The sequence below is a fragment of the Apteryx mantelli genome, chromosome 1 (assembly GCF_036417845.1).
Source record: "Apteryx mantelli isolate bAptMan1 chromosome 1, bAptMan1.hap1, whole genome shotgun sequence".
In the NCBI taxonomy this organism is placed as follows: domain Eukaryota; kingdom Metazoa; phylum Chordata; class Aves; order Apterygiformes; family Apterygidae; genus Apteryx; species Apteryx mantelli.
This window is the reverse complement of record NC_089978.1, coordinates 184467785-184484306: the sequence shown is the minus strand read 5'-3', so window position 1 is coordinate 184484306 and position 16522 is coordinate 184467785. Positions and strand designations below refer to the sequence as shown.

Here is a 16522-nt window from a genome sequence, read left to right as displayed (position 1 = left end):
GTGCACACTCAGCAAGTTTGCTGATGATACAAAACTGGGAGGAGTGGCCGATACGCCAGAGGGCTGTGCTGCCATTCAAAGAGACTTGGACAGGCTGGAGAGGTGGGCAGAGAGGAACCTCCTGAAGTTCAACAAAGGGAAGTGCAGGGTCCTGCACCTGGGGAGGAATAACCCCATACACCAGTACAGGCTGGGGGTTGACCTGCTGGAAAGCAGCTCTGCTGAGAAGGACCTGGGAGTGCTGGTGGACACCAAGTTAAGTATGAGGCAGCAATGTGCCCTTGTGGCCAAGAAGGCCAATGGTATCCTGGGCTGCATCAGAAAGAGTGTTGCCAGCAGGTCGAGGGAAGTGATTCTCCCCCTCTACTCAGCCCTGGTGAGGCCACATCTGGAGTACTGCGTCCAGTTCTGGGCTCCCCAATACAAGAGGGATGTGGCACTACTGGAGCAAGTCCAGCGAAGGGCCACAAAGATGATTAGGGGACTGGAGCATCTCTCTTATGAGGAAAGGCTGAGAGAGCTGGGCCTGTTTAGCTTGGAGAAGAGAAGGCTGAGAGGAGATCTTATCAATGTGTACAAGTATCTGAAGGGAGGGTGTCGAGAGGATGGGACCAGACTCTTTTCAGTGGTGCCGAGCGACAGGACGCGAGGCAATGGGCACAAACTGAAACACAGACACTTCCATCTGAACATGAGGAAAAACTTTTTCACTGTGAGGGTGACAGAGCACTGGAACAGGTTGCCCCGAGAGGTGGTGGAGTCTCCTTCTCTGGAGATATTCAAAAGCCGCCTGGATGCAATCCTGTGCAATGTGCTCTAGGTGACCCTGCTTGAGCAGGGGGGTTGGACTAGATGATCTCCAGAGGTCCCTTCCAACCTCAGTGATTCTGTGATTCTGTGATTCTGTGATTCTGTATTGTCATTAGTAAACACCCATTTTGCTCTAAAATAATGGTATCACTCATTCTCTTTGATATATCAGCTAACATTACCTTGTGGTCACTGGTGTCCAAAACGAACTATGTAGCTAGCACTTGTGTATGTTTTTTCATTGTTGAGAGATCCCATGCATAGTGGTGCCCTCAACCTGAGATAGAAGAGGGAATGAGATTTTTCTGATGGCCTTTCAGCTTATGTTGCTGACCTTCTTAACTAGATTGTCTTTTTTGGAAATAACCTTTAAGATAACAGGAGAAGAACATGCAGTACTTCACTTACAAATCTGTAACTGAACTGAAGCAAAGTTAATTAGCTTTGACTTATACATCTAAAGCATGTGACTTGTCTAAATAAGAATATTACACATTTTTAAATCTTAAAACGTTCCAAATTGTCAGTTTACATAGACTTTTAATATGATTTTGAATTTTTCCATGGTAATTCAGTTGTATTACTTTTCTTCACCATAGGGTAAAATTTCAAACTAGAATACTGGCAATGGGATGCCAGGCTATTGTTAAAACAATGAAAAATTTTTCTAAATCTGTCTGTTCCTCAAAACTTGAGAGTGTTGCTTTGTTAGTAAAATGCAAAATATTGATGATGAAGACAGTGTACTTAACTAGATTTGAAGTTCGAGGTACCTTAAAATGTTAGCTAGTTTAACCAACTTCTGAAGCATGTAGTGTGAACTTTGTCAAATAACCAACAATCCAATAATGTTTAAAGAGTTTTATTCATCTTAATGCAGGTGTAGCAATGGTATGGGGAGTCTTGCACTACATGAAATATCGTTGGGCAAAAGAGGAAGAGGAGACAAGGCAGATGTATGATATGGTGGTAAAAATCATAGGTATGGCTTCTCAAATTACATCTGATGCATCTATATTGGCTTTGCATAAGCTTTCAGAGTACTCACTGTAATTTGGTCAGTTATGTTTTCCAGCCTCTGTGTCTAGTTGTCAGTCATCTTGCTGTTAGAGTACTTGGAGAGATGCCTGTTTCATGTTTTAAAAAAAAAAGGGGGGTGGGGGAGGGAGAAGGAGAGGCAGCTAAACTGCTTTAAGCTTGTCCTGATAGAGGTGTTTGGTATAAAGTCTTAAATTTGTAAATTATATCATCATGGCTATAATAAATTACCATTGACCAGGCAGGATGTAATCTATTATTGAAAATACAATTACAAATGAGATGTTGCTTGGCTTTAAGTATGGCGAGACATTGCTTTCTACATCCATTTTGTCTTTCAGCTGTCTTTAGCCAACCCACTCCTAAAACTTCTGTTAGCTCTCAATTCCATCCTTAATGATTGTTTAATAGAAAAAGGAGCTTTTTAATCAGTCAGTTTGATCAGATTTGTGTTACTAAAATAGAATGTGTAATTGAATTCTGAAATTCTACCTTTGTACTTGAAGTTGCAGTGCTTTTAGTAGTTTCTGTTCATAGATTTTAGTGCTTGTTTTGAATGGCATCTATGCTTAAACTGTCCTAATTTACTACTTTCTGTGACAGTCATTGTAAATCCAGAGATGGTAGGAAGGGCTGAGAAATCAGAGCTATTTTTTTGTTTTACCCTTTGGTGACCTTTTTGGTTTACAAGTACAGTTTTGTTGCGGAAAATGCACTATTTTCTTAAAGGGGGCTGTCTTTGCTAACAGTTAAAAGTGGCAATCAAGATTAACTGCAAGAACTCTCTTCCTTTATTCCGAATTTATTTGGAGTACATGAAGGCACTTTGTGTGTAGTTAGTTTCTTTGATTTGCCTTTAGCGTATTTGGGAGGAGAAATGCTTTAAAACGCCAAAAACACCGTATCTTTTTTAACTACTGAACTTGGAAGGTGATGTTAATGTAGCTGTTAATAGAGAGCATTGAATATTTTTTAATGTTTGTTTAAATGACTTAGTTAATCGTTTTTCTTACGGTGTTCTCAGATGTTCTAAGAAGTCACAGTGAGGCATGTTCTGAAAATAAAGACTTGCAGCCTTATATGCCTATTCCACATGTGCGTGATTCTCTAATACCCCCTCAGGACAGGTATGTTCTCACTATAGCTATTGAAATACTTGCATGGAATAAAACATGTAGCTTAGAAATAATCTGATCAATTAACTGAGTTAATTTACTAGGTTGCATGGTGCAGCATTTTGATTGCCTTATAGATACAGGTAAAAACAACACTGGATTTCTTCTGTGTGCTGGATGTCAACTATGTGGGTTGTTGTAATGCTTATGTTGTAATTCTTGCTTTCAGGAAGAAAATGAGGAAAGTCTGGAATAGAGCAGTTGACTTTCTTGCAGTAAATGAATCTAGGGTTCGCACAGAGACACGAAGAATAGGTGGTGCTGAGTTCTTGGTTTGGAAGTGGATGCAGCCTTCTGCAGCGTGTGACAAAATTTTAGTAATACCGTCGAAAGTATGGCAAGGCCAAGGTATAGAACAATTTAGTTATTTTGCAAATATAATTTGATTTAAGTTTTGTGCTTCTACCTCCTGAATGATGTTTTGTCACTTGAAAATGAAAGATTTATTTTCTCTGACTCCTTTAAGTATGATTATGAATTGTCAATGCTATTTCTCTATCATCTTGTTATTCAGCTGATTTGCTTTTTTGTGTATTCAGTGTCTCTCTTATTTTCATGCAAAATGGGCTTTTTCTGTTGTAGCTACTGCAGAAATATGGCAGACTGTGTATAACCAAAATTAGTTATTTTGTTCCTTTGCGTGAATTCAAAAATTTTTTTAGTTGGTCTAATTCTGACCTCCCTTATACTTGTACATACCTGTTAGAAGTAATATAATTGTTTGTATCTGACAGCAGGTATATCAGAGCTTCTAGATTTGAGTTTGCTACTGTTAAGTCAGGTACCCTAAAGTGGAGTTTGGAGGAAGAGCTGTGTGTTTATTTTGAAAGGGAAGCTGCTGGGGTAAAAGATTCTTCAGGCAGCAAAAAATGAATTTTTAGCTTCTCCTAGTGGCGCTTCCTTTCTGTAAGAAAGGTTTTTCTACCTGTGCATTCTTTTTTGAAGCTCTTGAGCACAGCAAAGCATTTGCTTTAATAGAGAAGACTGTCATCATAAGTGAACTTTGCAATGGTGTGTCACTTTGCATGTTTATCATGGAGCCACTGACGCTGCTAATGAAGCAAGAACCCAGCAGGTCATGCAGTTGTTTGTCTGCAGTGCTTATCTTCCCCTAGTTCTTTTTCTTCTTGTCCTTCTTCATGCGAGGCTTCAAGTTTTTAATTAGAGTTTCAATTTTCCATTGACTAAAAGCTTTGAATACTGGGTTGCAATATAAAAGAATGGTCACTTCTGTCAAAATCTAAGTATTGCAGGTAAATGTTGAAAGTGAAGACCTAATTGCCAGTTATTTAAATCTTGTGACTCTTCAAGAGTTTCTGTAGTCTGTTTTGCATTATGTTCTTCTGGAATGCTATATTATCTCTCCAGTGTGGCTGAAATAAGCACTGTACAGAATCCTAATTTATGAACTCATTAGCTTATTTTGATGGTGAGGGAAGAGGGAGCTGCTGCTTTTCCTGTTCTTAGATCAACTTATTTATATATTATCAGATATCATGTATTTTGTGGCATTGAACTAGATGCTGAATGAAATGTAGCTAAAAACCAAACAGTCTTTCTCCCCTTCCCGGTCCCCCTTAAACAAAAGAAACCCCACCAACAAGCAAGTGCTTTCTCATTTATGTTCATCTGGAATATGCCTGTTTTGGTCATAGTTTAACTTATGCAAGTATTAATAGGTTTCTGTCTTTTAATTTTTACCGGTATACATTTCTATTTGTAAGAAATAATATTTTTATTCCGTTTCCCATAAAAGAAGATATAAAGTGACTTCTTCTCCAGTAACTATTTCCTTTTCAAAAACAGATGGAAGCACATTGTGATCTTGTTTTTGGCTTGAAACACTTGAACTGTAGCAGGCTTGATTGCCTGAACAAGAGGGTAGTGCTAACATGCTGGTGTTCTTCCAGGACACCAGTATGTTTTCATAGGGTCTATATATGCTTTCAGCCCTCAGGTCTGAACTTTTGCTTTTCATAAGTTCAAAGCAAAAACAAATCGATTGACTGACAAGCCAATACTTGACTTGAAAAATCAAGTATTTGCAAATACCTCAAAATATTTGGCATGTAATCTGATCAGGGTCCTAGCTGGTTTGAGGACCGATTTCTTGCTTGTCTATGCCAAAATATTATACTGTGATATCATTATATACTTCTCAAAGTTATGGTACTGGTTTTAGCGTTACATTTCTCCCTTCTAATCATACATTGGAAAATTTTTTTTGCTTGTTTTTTCCTCCCTGTAAAAATACCTTATAAATAATGTTGCAGGCTTGAGGTTCTGCTAGTAGCAACAAGACATTCTGCTGTGACAACTATATGAAATGATTAGAGTTTCTCAAAATTAAATTTTTAGCTAGAAAGATGTGAATAGTAACTTTCTTAGGGGAATTGCAGAGCCTTTTTTTCTAGGACATTATGCATTAGGGATGTGTGAGTGCTTTCATACAGTGCAGACATTGGTAGGTTTTGTCTCTGGCTGTTTCTGCTCCATCTCTATAATACTGTTGTGACTGATTTTGAAAAAACTTTATTGAATGTAGCTTCTGCAAGCTATGCATATTATAAAACTAAATCTTTTACATAGTTTACTCTTCTGTACAGGTTGGGGAACATGACACTCCTGTTCTGAAATTTCTTGGCCCGCTCATTTGCTCCGTTGTTCTTGTCACATTTGTTTTGTTTGCAATATAAATCAATATATAATGTTCTGTCCTATTTCAGAAACGGCTGAAATTTCCTTCATCTGAAAGTATTCTTAGTGGGTGCTACTTCAGCATACTGTAGATGTACAGGAGAGCTCTACCTGTCAGCTCTACCACTTACTTGTGCATCGCCTAGAATATGCTTGACATGCTCTTTCCATGCTTTTTTGTAGTCGAGTATATGTCAAGATCTATCCTTTTTCATTTTTTTCAGCAGCAATTTTCCTAGTTTTCTTGTTATATTTGTAGTTTAGCAAAGATATCTGAAGAACTGGAATGGCATACTTTGCCTCTTACAGAAGAGCATGTAAATGGCAGTTGTTGGAATGATATAAAAAGGGCTCTGTACATCTTACCTTTGCCTCATAATTGGCTACTAACTTTCACATGCTAAGGCTTTTTTTTATTATTATTTAGTTAGTTAGTTAGTTCCTTGTTTTCCCATGACTGTTGGAAATAGTTCCATGACATAAGTCTCATACTTTTTACACAACTGTTTCTTCTCCAGTATTGGCAATTCTGTATGTATGTGTTGTTTTTCTTCATTTTTGGAAGTATAAATCAACTAGAAGTATTCCAGTTTTAATGTTTGAATACAGAACTTCTTCATGAATCAGGCTGGAGATTATCTTCTCAAATAATCTTCAGGTTTGGTAAACCTTGAACAAACTCAGTACCTATAAAAGCAGAATTCTTGGTTTTGAATCTTGTGAAAAAACTTCAACACCATAATTTTTTTTTATAAATTTTCAATATCTGGTAGTGCTCTGTAACAGAACACAATACCTAGAATATGTGCTGTTGAAGAGAGTCTTAAGACCTGTCAATCAATGTGTATTAGAACATTGATGTATTATAGCATCCTTTTCATGTAGGAACCTGTAGCATGCATGAAGATATAGGCTCTGCATCTGTGTTAGTGTCCAGAGTTTCATTTGTGGTCATCCAGAGGTTCACTTGGGTCATTGTGGCGTTTTGTCTGATCCTTCAGGACGCACCCTGCGTTTTGATAGACAGTAGCTTTTTTCCTTTTCTTGCATTCTTTTTTTTTTTAACTGTCAGAATAAAGTATGCTTTTTTTTTGAGAGAGAGAGAGATTTATCAAGTATCTACTAGATACATCAACTATACTTGTCAAAAGAAGAATGGGTAGGGTAAGCTGATGCTGTAGGGTGATGGACAACTACGAGCAATGTTTTGAAAACAACTGCCTAGAAAATTGTCAATTCAAAAATAAATTTAAAAATAGTCTTGTTCATGCCAAAGTGTAATTTCATTAAAGCAATGAAAGAAATATTTATTTCTAGTGTGTTCAGTTTGCTGTAGAAAGAATGAATGTTACTGTCCTGTCATGTCCTCAATAACTGGAGCTTTAAGGAAAAATATGTAGACAGAGCTCCAGCATAGCTAAACCAACAGTGATAGCAAAAGTTCCTTGACAACTCTGGAGATGAAATAGAAGTTCTCCAAAGTACCCCGCAGATAGGGTGATATTTCATCCTGCAGCATGGAAGATAACCTTTTACCTCTCATGAATGTCACTCCTCTTCCAACACCTGTGAGGATACAATCCTTTCTCCACATTAAAAAAGCTCTGTTAACTGTTAAAGCAGGAAAACTGGAAAATATTTTATATTCGTGCTAAAATTCTGTATCTGTCCCATGCTGGTCTTCTGTAGCTGAACTCTTATATTAAAACCCAGGTCAACTATGCGACTCTCACTCTCACTCAGTAGTATTTGGACTTGATGATACCTTTCCCATCTGCTGAAGAACCTTGTGTGTTGTGTAACACTTTCAACTAGATGTTTTATCTTTTTGTTCTTGCCTCTGATAAGAATGAAGGAGATCCTGGGAAATCACTTTTGCAATAATACTGTAGTGAATCAAGAGGTATAGAAAGTAGTACTGTAAATTCTTGGACGTTCCTTTTGAAATCACACTGTACAAGAGCCACTTCTTCCTCTGTTGTAGATGTATTACAGTCAGTGATGCAGAGTTTGTTGAAAGCAATCACTCTCAGCCACTTCTGTTGTTTGAATGTGGAATGATACTGTCATATATAGTTTAAGATAATAAAACCACATTATGATTGAGGTAGAACATCACCTGCTTTGCTTGAAGGTGCTTGCTAGCCCTGCAGGGGAATTTATGAAGACCCTAAAAACTTTATTATCAGTGATTTATTGTACAAAGTTATGCCCCTGCTTTCTTATTACATCTCCACCTTTTACCCCCATCTGATAAATCTTGCTGTTGAGACTTATATTTAGGAAAAGAATTGACAGGTGAGATGCATATTCAGTTACCGTGTAGCTCAGACCGTTGTCCCACAAGAATATTTGTTTATGCCCTTATTGTGAAGAGCGCTGTCATTATGAGGATATTTTGTATGCTGCATGCCAGTGGAAAATTTCAAATAATCAGTACTATAATCCAAACAGTTATGTCACTTAACTTGTGTGTTTTTTAAATTTCACTGGTGTAGAAGTGCAATGAAATTCAAGAAATGTGTGTTAACCACACTATTTTGAATTCTGCTGTGTAGGTACAGCATTATACATTAATTACTTTTCCTTGTCTATTTCTTCCCTGGCCTTCCATTTTAAGGCTAATTTTTTTTGTATGGTTTTTCATGCTTATTACTGTGCCAGCATTAATTTTATACCTCACTGATTTCTGTCACCAACTTTTTCTTACACATAGAAAGCTCCATCGAAGTTGCAAAACTTTATTTTCATTTAGTATGACTGAAATATTTTTGAGAAAAAGCAGGACTCATCTTTGTTTTCATATACTGCACTGCTGTGAGCACACTTGTTCTACTAGTGCAAGGTACTTTATTCTTGTGTCAGGGCTGGTGTTCTGCTCTGACTGAAGTAATCTCTGCAAGCTTTGAGGTGCTGATGTGCTTTTAAGTGGAAGATTTATTAGAAACTGGAGCAGACAGGGCTTGTTTTCATAGGTACTTGCACTAAAACACAGGTTCCCTATCTGATTACTCTTGCTTAGTTCATTGGTGTAGCTGCTGCCTTAAACAACTGTGTGTCTAGAGTTCATGAGCAGCTTGCAAAAGTGTTGATCCTGTGGGCCTTGGGTCTCTGCAAATAACCTCACCGTTCTTTATCCTTAGATCAAAATGATGTGCTGAATAAACCTAGCTGTTAACAGTCAGCACATAATTTCCTCAACCCCACACCTTTTCAGGTCCAGGTCCATGACTAGGCCACACCAGATCACCTTCTCCAGTATGGTGTGGTTCCCCAGTGTACATTATGCTGGTGACATTTCACCCTCCCTTGATCCGCTGGAGCCAATCTACACGAGTAAGGTAAGTCCATTTATTTTTCAATGTTGCTTAGTTCTGTAAAGTTTTTATAGTATACCCTATGTATAATTTTTAATCAGGGGTGAAAAACTTTACAAAACCATGTGCTATTGAAAAAGGACTTTTCCTTAAGCCGTAGGCAGCTCAGATTGGTGCAGTGTCACCAGCATATTTAGAGAACTCTTTCCAGGAAAAACTGGTCAGTTGTTATGGGTGGTGTTGACTTGAACAGTGTGTGCGCATGTTTTAATAAAAGCACTTTTAGTTATTTGGAAAATATATGATAGATTCTATGTTAGATTTGGAGGCCACCTTTTTAAACTTCTAGATGGTGATTATATGTTTTCTTGCCTCATAAAAAATTGAGGAGTATTATGTTTGTCTGTGCCATATCTGCAGGCAGTGAATTTTCTCTTGGCTAGTGCTTGTCTTTCATATGCAATGTCTTCTGTGTGCCTGACAATGGGATATTTGTTTTGGTGAGTTATGGAAGAGCAGTGGTGTTCATATCTTGGATATACTTTTAAGATTTTATTTTAAAAAATCAACAATAGGAGCCACAGACCTGTAGTGTCATCTGCCCAGAACTGAGACTTCTAACACTTGGAATATAACATCCTGAATACCTCAAACCCTACTGCAAGTAGGGATTGTGAAGCATTAGCATCAGTTTGGAACATTAGAAACCTCCACAAGACGAAATAATCTTGAGTTAAACTTTTCCATCTACTTATCTACAAGGCTTCAAAATAAAACTTCTTTCAAGTCTTGGAAGCTGTTTTACCAGGTTATCCGCCTCCATTTCTGGTGATGCGTTGTTGGCTCTTCTCAAGGCATGGAACCATCTTACCTGAATCTGTAGGGCTCCTATCTTCCTTTTCTCATGTTTCACTCTTCTGTTGTGACACCTACAAGGAGAATCTTATATTTAGAAGGAAGCTGATAAATATTTTAAAACTTCAGAAAATCTTTCATGGGACCGTTCAGCTTTGAAATAGTTACTCTGTTGTTTTTACTGTCCATTTTTCTTCTTATGCCTATTTTGTATCTTCTGGTGTGATTCATTTCAGTTCTTTAGCCAATTTCTGATCGTGTGTGTAGAGCACCTAGGATTACAAAAGCTCCATCCTTATAGAAGGTTCCTTGTCCATTTATTGCAATACAGGTGTGATGTGGTGTCCATCTAAACACCAGCTCTATTTCTTAATTAGACGAGCAAATTGCCCCAAAAATGGAAGAACTGAAAATTCATCAGATAGTTAAAACTGAACAGCTCCAGATAGTTAAAACTTGCAGCTCCAGAAACTTGCTCCAGTGTCAAGAATATCTACCTCTTCTCACTGAGACATAATGCAAACAATTTCTGTGTTAACTGTACAGTATTTTTTACTTCCCTGGATTCCTTCCATTTACTCTGGCCTGAGTATGAGTGAATGCATTGTCTTTTTAAATCTAGAAGTTGTAAAACTAAAGAAATTTAATTACTAGGTGTAGTATATTTTCTTCAGTGCAATAAAAGACTCTGTGGTAAATTTAAAACTTGCTTGAAGCTTTTCAGAGGAAAATGTTCTTTTGAGTAGAAACAGAAAGGCATTAATATATAAGGTTGACCCTTGTTAACTAGATGGTATCCTGCTTGTCAGTAAATACTACTACTTTTTTTTGTAGCATTTCATCTAGATAGAAGAAATTCACCACCGAACAGCTTGACACCATGTCTAAAGATTCGCAATATGTTTGATCCAGTTATGTAAGTAAAAACAATTAGGTATCTGTATTTCTGTATTCATTTGAAAGTGTCTCATCCTTTCCTCTGAGAGGGTTTTGGAAGAAGCCAGTGAACATGAATACCTTAAAAGAAACAAACCAGTTGTACAAAAAACCTTGCCTCTGGCACCTTTTGAGAAGACATAATCTTACTGTCTCTTCCTTTATCCTTCGTATCATATCATATATCCTTGCTTTGTGTCTTTGGGTCAGTCCTCAAGGAGGGTGGGATTTAATCAAAGCATCTGTAGCAATGGCCAGTCTTCCTCTTCTGATTCTGTAAATGTTTGATTGTATCAACTGGCAGGGGAGACTGTAACTGTCATGTGGCCTAATCATAATAGACTGTAGGTTCTAAAGTGTTCTGAAGTATTTAGACTTTTGTAGACCTTGCATGATTTGCATTTAAAATGCTGAATTTAAAACAAGAAATTTTATGTTTTAGGGCTTTGACTGCCTAGTTTTGAAGCAGATGGATTTTTGTAATGGAAAGCTTTTAAACAGAAATTAGTGCAGTGTGTGGCTTCTAAGGCTTGGATATAATTCTAGAGTATGTATTGTCTGAATAAATAATAAGCTTTGTTTCATGTGCTAAAGGTTAAGGCAAAATGATTATATTTTTGTATTTTTTAAATTCATTCACTGTCCAATTATATCTCCATTGGCTGTGGGCTAGAATATGTTAGGATTTGGGGACTAGCACTTTCAAAAGCTTGAACTACTGCAGTCGGTAGGTTATGCCAGTTACTCTTTCCTAATTTGTGAAGCCTTATTTGTCCAGTGGAAAAGAGATACAAGGATTCCAGCAATCCTTCTGAAGAAATTTATTTCTTTATACAATTATATAAGGGGAAAAAAGAGGATGCTATCCTGTATTACAGAATGAAGGTGAGATGCTAATTGAGACTGAAAAATATGAGAAGCTGAGTGCTTAAAAAAAAAAAAAAAAGTTTTGATTATAATAGGGAATAATGGGAAGTAGGAGGGGAGAGTGGAGTAAGGACACAGGTGATTGCTGCGTTTGGATATATTATCTTCAGCTTCCGGTCTCCCTTGTATTTCTAGCCCCACTTACTGCTTTGGTTTCTTTCCTTGTTTGGTCTTTTACCTTTGCCTGAATAGCCATTGTAGCAAAAGATCTGCTCATCTGCTTTGCTGTTGTCTGACCTTCTCTCTCCAACATCATAACTGCGGTTGTTTTATGCAACCCTGCCAGGATTTTTATTCAGCACTTTCTCTTGCCTGCTGTTCATTTCATTTGCTTTGTTTGCTTCTCCCCTCTAAGGAATAAGCTTAAGAACTATTTTCCTGCAATTTGTATGGCTTAGTAGTTACTAGGAGCAGGGAGACTACTGCTAGCAGTTTCCTTCACAGCAGTCAAAGCTACTTTCTTGTGTTAATTTGTCAACTTTACACCTGAAGGAAATTTTCCACAATATTTCAAGGATTGTTCAACTGTCAGGTTGAATTCCTAGATGTCATGTGGTTGAACAATTTTAGGTTTTGAGTGCAGAAGGCTGAAAAACTCTTAATTTTTTAAGAGTAGGCACATCTTAATATGTATTTAGCATTGTATCTGAGTTTTTGACCTCAGCTGTAGGTAACATCAAAAATGCTCCAAAACTGTGCCCAAGTAGGGCAATAGGAACAAACCTGAAGAGCAAAATAATGGATGTTGAAGACCTAGTGTTATACTACATGCATTTTCAAGGATAATACTTTGAACTAGCTCTAATCTGGTTCCATAGACTGAATGCCTATTCAATGGAGTACATTAAATGCACCATGGAGTACATCTTTCAGTTAAACCAAAAATAACTTTAATTTGGGTGTTTTGAAGACTATTCAGTAATGCAAATCAAAGCATGGAAAGTGGGGGTGAAAGGAGAGCTTTCCTTCAAAAACTTACTTGATCAAAGCTAAAATTTTAATGCAAACTCACCCAAGGTGACCCTTTTTCAGTAGCATCATAGGCTGATCATTATTTATTCCTTTAGCAAATGGAAATGTAATGCTTCCAGATTACTTCTGTGCGGCAACATAAAAGCATAGGTGCTTTCTGTCAGGTATCATGATAACAAAATGAGCTGCATGGGAGAAGACATGTTTTTATAAAACTGGATTGAATCATAATCTCTGTATACTTCAAAGACCAGTGTTCTTTCATATCATTGCTAGAGCTAGTAACACATTTGTTCCTATGTAGTTCTATAACTTCTTTTAAAAAGACTAGTGCTTAATTAAATCTTTCATCGTTTGCTTAGGGAAATAGGTGATCACTGGCATTTAGCAATTCAAGAAGCAATCTTGGAGAAATGCAGTGATAATGATGGAATTGTTCATATTGCTGTGGACAAAAATTCACGTGAGGTGAGTGTCTTTCTAGAAACTTCTTAATGCTTTGTTTCTCCGTGTCTGTTGGACTTTAAACCAAAACTCTCTTTCTTAATGCAGGGTTGTGTATATGTCAAGTGTCTGTCTCCAGAGTATGCTGGAAAGGCTTTTAAGGCATTACATGGCTCTTGGTTTGATGGTAAGAATTTGGGGTTTCTAACAAAACACGGGTAGAGACGGCAGAGGATGGGGTGCAGCTGGAGTCCATTGAAATGGCTTTTTAAGTGTTCTCTATCTAAAGTATCAAGCAGTAACAAAAACAACTGAATTTTTTTTAGTAAATTTAGTCCGTATGATCTGGTAAGCTAATTTCAGTGTAGTAACATGTTTTTTGTTACATCCTAAAGCAAAATGTAATAATTATCCTAAACTAGTAGGTCTTTGTTTTCCTGTTTCTTTGCCTTATAGGAAAGCTGGTAACAGTAAAATACCTGCGGCTAGATCGATATCATCACCGTTTTCCCCAGGCTCTTACTTGCAACACTCCCCTGAAGCCATCGAACAAACACATGAACTCTATGTCACATCTCCGTCTTCGGACAGGCACAACTAATTCTCAGGGAAGTTCCTGAGAAGACGTTCTACAACTGCTAGGACTGTTACTTGCAACAGGAACATTCCTGTTTGGCTGCCGTCTTCCTTTTTTAGTGCTTTTTGTATGTAATACTTTAATGGATTAAATAAAAGTTTTGAACGTTCCAGAAATCTTGTTTCCAAAGGGACTTAGCAATGAGGCAGTAATACTGAGCTGATGAAAAAAAATGCTTCAGGAAGTTTGGGGTGGGGGGGGCCTATAGTAAACCAATGCATTTAAGTTTTGCATGAGGAATACCGAATTCATTAAACATTTTCAAATGTGGTGACTGTATTTTTGCACCAAGAAGTGTTTTTGATAATACAAAAGCATGGAGAAAAGAAGACTTCCTGTATTTCCATAGTTTCCTGTGAAATAATCTTGTGGGTATTTTATAACAACCAACCTACAGTTCCTGATGGTGAGTAACTTAAAAATATTTTTTTCAGTCAATATTAAGGTTTTGTTGCTGTAAAAGAATCATTTTCTGCAGCTAAGGTATGGGGAAAGTTAACCTGGCATTAGTGGTTGCATATAAGTGTGAGGGAAAACAAGCTGAATGTGGATATATTGGGTTTTGTATATAAACTGTAAATGCTGGTGGTGGCAAAAATGGCTGTGTTATGTGAGGATGTCTGCATTGAAGCAGTGAATAAGCTTCCTATTTTATTCAAAACCTAATGTTTTATATGGTTTTGGCTGTACCATGACAAGAGGCCAAATACCTTAAAGTGTTAGATACAAGTTAAATATCTTTTATAGGTTTTATATTAAAATATCTGGCTATGATTTTGTGTGAAAGGTCTGATACCACTTGTAATGAATTCAAATTTGTAAGCAATAAAGAAGCAATTGGCAGATACTGGAAAAAATTTTTGTGAAAAGCTGTATTCATTATTACAATTGCCAGGGCTGTGACAAAATACCATTGGGATTAAGTGACTTTCCCAATACATTTATAACTTGTTTTAATTAACCAATTACCTGTTAAAATTTAAAAAGGTACCTGCTTGCTTGCAACAATTTTGGCTGATGCAGACTAGAAATAATAGCAGGTGTTCAGCTGACAGTAATTCCTGTGATTCCAAGCCTGTAAATTTATTAACATTTAGCCAGTAACTACAAAATTGTTGCTGAGAAGTTTAGTTGCAAATCTAAGACTATTGGCTTTACTAATGCCCACTCCTACAACACAATTTTGTCTAATTATCCAGCTGACTATTCCATAGGTGGTGAGACTGAAAGTGCACCAGTTCAATAAATTTTATTGAAACTCACTTTATTTTGTAGATATGATGGAACTGCAGCATGAACTTGCACAAATAATGCACGTTTTTCTTATGGTTAAGTAAACATGATGCACACTATTCTGCAACAGAAAATCCTATTGTGCCTTACCTTTGTGCTTTTGTGGGCACCATGTTTATTATTGGAGAGTTTGTTAACCGAAAAATTTTAAAATCTCAGTTTTATGTCTCAGATGCTAATGAATGAGTATATATAATATATAATCAGCCATGCAGAATTCTACTTACCAAGGACAAGTACATATTTTTGATGGGTGAGTAGATTTTGTGCCAGGTCTGGTAGATTTTGATGAGTTTTACTATAAACATATATGTATATGTATAATATACATGTATATGTATTATATATGTATATAAACTAATTTTGTTGTATTTGATGTGCATCATAGTGATTTGTTAACCTGACCTTAGTGACCCCATCTTGTGACCTGTTGCAAGAGTGAATGTAAAAATAGTTGTGGCATTTTAAAAGGTCGCCTTTTGATGCAGTTGCATCTTTCTTGCTTCTAAAATATTTCTTGTAAACACTGTACATTTTATTATTGTAATATGACTATTATGCAGCTTATTTTACCTAAAACTGTTAAGTCGACCAATATCCCTTCCTGCAAGACAGATGGGAATGTGTATAATACCTAAACATTTGAGAAAAATCAGATGTTTGATGTAATTTGTCACCCTGTCCTGTAAAAACTAAACAAAAAACAAACTCAAATTAAAGGTTTATTAGGGGTTTTTATATGTGTCTCACCTTCTAGATACTTGGACGTTTCTTTGACTTGAATACTTGCTTTCATCTGGGGGTGAAGGGAAAGAGTAATTCTTCATCATAACCACCTTGTTAGGATTTAACATTGGAATAGGTGGTACTTTGATATGAGTTACAAAATGGAGCTAAAGTGTCTTGTCAGCCTGAAACTTGTCCCGACTTTACATAAGGGAGAGTAAATACTTGGCCTTTCTAATGCCAAGATCAAGAATACCTTGAAGTCCAGAGGAGGCTGCAGTCCTTGACCTGTTAAAGGAGGGAGATAAAGAATCTTACCCCTGTGTACAAGCTTATTACTTGTATTTTGAGATAGCTGTTCTAATCAAATACTTTATATGTGATAGAATGAGTAGGAGGACTTTTTTTGATAGGAAAGCATAGTAGCAGTGTAATGACAGAGGAACTACTGTGTTTTAGATGGGTTTTAAGGATGGTTCTTTCTCTGGTACTCCTACCTGCAGCCCTTCAGTATGATGCATGAGACATCTTTTTTTTTTTAATATGTCTTTGCCTAGCTGGATTTTATCTCTTTGGTTTGGAAGGGAGGGTGAGGAAGAACGTCCTAGGAAGTGGGGATCTTTTAATGCCTGTCTCTAGCCAACGCGTGTTTTGCTGACGGCAATAGGCATTAAGCTTAGATCAGTCGCTCTTTT

At 37.0% G+C, this 16522-nt stretch overlaps 1 protein-coding gene across 3 annotated transcripts in view; it reads left to right on the top strand.

Moving 5' to 3' along the window:
• The window catches only part of LEMD3 (LEM domain containing 3), a 50168-nt gene extending 34329 nt beyond the window's left edge, over positions 1 to 15839 (top strand). Inside the window, exons 7-13 of one of the 3 annotated variants that reach the window (XM_013947001.2) lie at positions 1691 to 1792; positions 2873 to 2975; positions 3193 to 3371; positions 10727 to 10808; positions 13090 to 13195; positions 13280 to 13358; positions 13628 to 15839. In XM_013947001.2, coding sequence (XP_013802455.2) covers positions 1691 to 1792; positions 2873 to 2975; positions 3193 to 3371; positions 10727 to 10808; positions 13090 to 13195; positions 13280 to 13358; positions 13628 to 13791 — 815 coding nt within the window. In that variant the 3' untranslated portion in view covers positions 13792 to 15839. The remainder of the gene's footprint in view (positions 1 to 1690; positions 1793 to 2872; positions 2976 to 3192; positions 3372 to 10726; positions 10809 to 13089; positions 13196 to 13279; positions 13359 to 13627) is intronic. The other 2 variants (XM_067313956.1, XM_067313949.1) reach the window with 2 other exon arrangements.
• The last annotated feature ends 683 nt before the right edge of the window (positions 15840 to 16522 follow it).